Here is a 3915-nt window from a genome sequence, read left to right on the forward strand (position 1 = left end):
GGCTTCGGTATGGGGGTTTCAATTAGGGCTAGGTAAGAGGTTCCAATTAGGGTAGCAAATTATATTCAATTAGGGCAACAAATTACCATCAAATAGGGCAGCAAATTACCTTCAATTAGGTCTTTAAAATCACTTCGACTGATTCTTTGAATGGAAGAGAGAACGACGGCTTCAGATTACTTCCTCAAAAACTTCCACCCATGATTGCTTAAAGGATTTCGTAGAAAAACCTCTCAACTTGCGCTGTCCTTTCAACCCTCCTATACTTCCTTTGTGGATCACAATAATAGCTTGAAATCGTAGCTCCAATGAAGCTTTGCATTTGACCTCCAATGAAGATTTGAATTTGCAGGGCAAAGGTGAGATGGAAGAGAAGGGCGAATGAAGGGGGAGGTGAATATTATTTATACATATACATATAAAATATACACACAAAACGCGGTAGTTCTGTGCTTTGGTGACTTAAATGTCACCAAGGGTATTTTAGTAATTGATAAAATACCTATTTTGACTTTTTTAATTGATTTGGTATATCAGAAGGGTAGTTTCGTCCTTTTATTACAGACATGGTGCAATGTAAACAATTTTCATAGTGTTGGAGATTTTCTAAAATAAGTTAGGGATATTTGATAAAAAAAAATGATAATATTGGGATTTCGTGAAATTTGCCCTTAGTTAAAATAATTATCAATTCCTTTTGTTACCCTAATAATGTCAAATTCTATTATTATTATTATTTTTATTTTTATTAAGAGGAGATTATAACACAATGACCACGAGTGAGTCTGTGTGGCCTATATGTATGTGAGTGACACATATCTATATATACATATAAATTCTTGTAACTGAAAAATCAGTGGCATGTATTCTGCGAGACTCTGTGGATGACAAAGCTATCTCTAGTCTCTCTTCTCTGCTGAAGTTCTCTTTGTGAAAAAAAAAAAAGGTTCTCTTTGTTAAACTTTAACCCCTCTCTCTCTCACACACACACACAAAAGCGTAAGAAGAAATGTTTGATTGATTGTAGAGAGAGAAACAAAACTAGGAAAAGCATCCCCAGATTAGATTCAATCTCTCTCTCTCCAAATGGCAACAACAGGAGGGTCGATTGCGGTCTCGAGCTTTCGGTCGTCTTCCTATTTCAGCCATAAAGTCAACGTCGCCTCCACAGTACACCCAATGGTATTCACAAGAAAACCCCTATGTATGTATGTGTATATGTGTGTGTGCAAAACATATCAGCTTTAACTTGAATAATGCTTAATTTCAATGCTTCAGTACTAATTTGTGAGTTCTATTTCTATTTCCGGTCTTACTTTAGGAGAAATGCTTGAGCCTATTTGTTTAGTATCTAAAAGAAATAAAGAGAAAATTCATATTGACACAATACAGTTGTTTGGTTCTTGAGAAAATCTGTGGAAAAGGTACAAAAAAAATGTGAATTTTACATTTGTAGATAATTTTCCATCATTTGGGTGGCAGTAAATTAAAACCCAATTCCAGCTCTCAGTAAACTATACTCCTATTTGATTATATATGTATTAGCTAATAGTTCACAGACATGGCTCTGTTTGGTTGTTTGGAAAATCTGCATATAGCAAATGATATTTAACTTCATTTTCTAGGAAAATTCCATCATTTAAGAGCCAATGTAACAACATTTCTACTCAACTGAGCTTAATGTAACTATGTGGTTTAGTTGAGCTGAGATTCTCATCCATGGGGAACCAAACTCCCATTTTCTTTTGTTAATTTCGTTGTTGAAATTCAAAGTGTTTGACATGTATCCTATTATGGTGTTTGTGTCACAGATGGTCTGTAAATTAGTGAATTCACGCCGAAAATTTGTCTGTTTCGCGGTGCAAGAATCGTCAACATCTACAGGTAAATTTTTGGGATTCTATGCATATGGCTTGATTTAATTTCCAGAATATCTCCCAATGATACAGAAATGTTTATGAAGTCGATTGTGAGTAGTTTGTCTTTAAAATTTATAATTTTTAAAATTAGTTGCTGCTGAAACAAAGGAGGGGAAGGAGGCAAAGGCCACCAAGGAAGCCGCCCCGGCAAAGCCAAAGCCTGCTGCAAAAGCTCCAGCCAAGCCGCTACCTGAGATGATGGAGGAGGATGTGATTCCATCATTGAAAACAATTCTCGAAACTCAAGATGATCTCTCTGAGATTGAGCTATCTTTTCAAGACAACAGGGTTAGTACTAATATATTTGTTCTTTGTCCATCAAAACCAAAATTACCGTCATTAGACTCCTAGTTCAGAAAAAAATATGAACTACTAAGGGCATGTTTTAATGGTATCGAAATTGAATGGAAACATTCACGATTCATGTAGCATTAGAAAGTAAAAAACCATCATCTGCTATGGTGCAATTCATAAAAATAGGAAAGCATACCATCTCTCTTCCTAAGGGCCTGTCTGGCAACCGTTTTTACCGCGCGTTTTGTGTTGCTGGTGGTGTATTGATTGTGCAATTCATAAAAATAGGAAAGCATACCATCTCTCTTCCTAAGGGCCTGTTTGGCAACCATTTTTATTGCGTGTTGCCGGTGGTGTATTGTTGCCAAGCAAAACACCCCAATATGTTTGGTAACTGGTTGTTGCCATTTGAATAGTACAGCATTTGTTGCTGAAAAGAGGCCCAAATTTTCTAATGTTTTCGCATTGTAGCAAAAACACGGTAGTGGTGAACAGTACCCAAAAAACACTGTAGTGGCCTATTTTAACTAGTCATTTTGTTAACCAATCATGCAACACTTTTTTAACAAACATGTCTTCATGTTTTTGGTTCCAAAAATCTTGCAACAAATTTTGGGGTACCAAAAATGCTCCCAATCCCAAATGAGCACACTTCACAACAAAACAAAAAACGTTGTTTCTGTTTCAAATGAAAACAGAAACGCAAAACGAAATTGGTTGTCAAACGAGTCCTAAATGATTGGTTTTAGGCTTTCTTAAAATGACCAAATTCACATTGTTTAGCATCATTCATAATATGCTATCATTTCTACCTTGAAATATATGTAAAAGTGAATGAAACCCTTCAAATTAAGGGGACATGACATCCAAACAGACCCTAGTAGCCAAATTTAAAAGGATTCTAACTTTCTCTTATTTTGTTGGGAATTGATTACTTTCTAACAGCTAGAAGGTTCCTTTCAAAAGAAGGGCAATCCCTATTCATTTTGGGCCTTCTTCCCCAATGGAGTTCTCACAGGTAAATCTTCTATCGGCACAGTTGAAACTGTGCCCCCCAATGACGCCCCCATTGCATCTGAACTGATGCTCCCCACCATCTTCCTGTGCTTGGACAGGTCCAAAAGGGTTTTCTTTGTCTTCCTACGGTTCGGGAGTGAGCACTGTGGAGCCCTTCCTCATTGATGAGAAGAGAATTACAGCAAAACATGTTGTGTTTTGGGTTGAGAAGCGTTTGGCAGCGCAAGGAATAATTCCGGTTTGGAAAGAATGATGACTTACAGAGTTTCCGTTTCGATTCAAATACAATGTATGATCATCACCCATTGTATCAATTTTTTTGGTTTTGTTGATGATGATATAGAATCCTTTGTATTAATAAGACACTGCAATTGTTAATATCTAATCACATTTGTTATATAGTCAAAAAATTCACAATTGCTGATCTAATATGATAATTTTGAATATCTGAAGCTCACAAAATATTGCCTATGTTCTGCTACGTCTCTTAGCATCTCTTTGCATTGCATATCTGCTGACTAGTTCAAGTCTTAACATAAACCTAGTTTAATGAACAGGTCATGCGCACTCATGCTCAAATAGAATGGACATGATTTTTCAGTTGCTTGACATGGAGCGGGTTTGTCACGAAATTTTATTCGAGATGAGATTTATTTTAAATGGTTTAACTCTTACCATTAAAATA

The 3915-nt window shown here is 36.1% G+C and overlaps 1 protein-coding gene across 2 annotated transcripts; it reads left to right on the forward strand.

The window, feature by feature from the left end:
• Positions 1–842: 842 nt before the first annotated feature.
• LOC132306540 (uncharacterized) lies at positions 843–3674 on the forward strand. 2 transcript variants are annotated; one of them, XM_059803957.1, is made up of 5 exons: positions 843–1204; positions 1812–1884; positions 2011–2207; positions 3159–3231; positions 3329–3674. In XM_059803957.1, exons 2-5 carry the CDS (start codon positions 1812–1814, stop codon positions 3481–3483), a joined length of 498 nt encoding a protein of 165 aa, XP_059659940.1. In that variant the 5' UTR covers positions 843–1204; the 3' UTR covers positions 3484–3674. The 2 variants fall into 2 exon arrangements, with proteins under 2 accessions (XP_059659940.1, XP_059659939.1); XM_059803956.1 differs by having other exon boundaries at positions 844–1182.
• The last annotated feature ends 241 nt before the right edge of the window (positions 3675–3915 follow it).

The sequence above is a fragment of the Cornus florida genome, unplaced genomic scaffold (genome assembly GCF_030987335.1).
Source record: "Cornus florida cultivar Cherokee Brave unplaced genomic scaffold, ASM3098733v1 CherokeeBrave_3.0.0_Hap2_Chr05, whole genome shotgun sequence".
NCBI classification, from domain to species: domain Eukaryota; kingdom Viridiplantae; phylum Streptophyta; class Magnoliopsida; order Cornales; family Cornaceae; genus Cornus; species Cornus florida.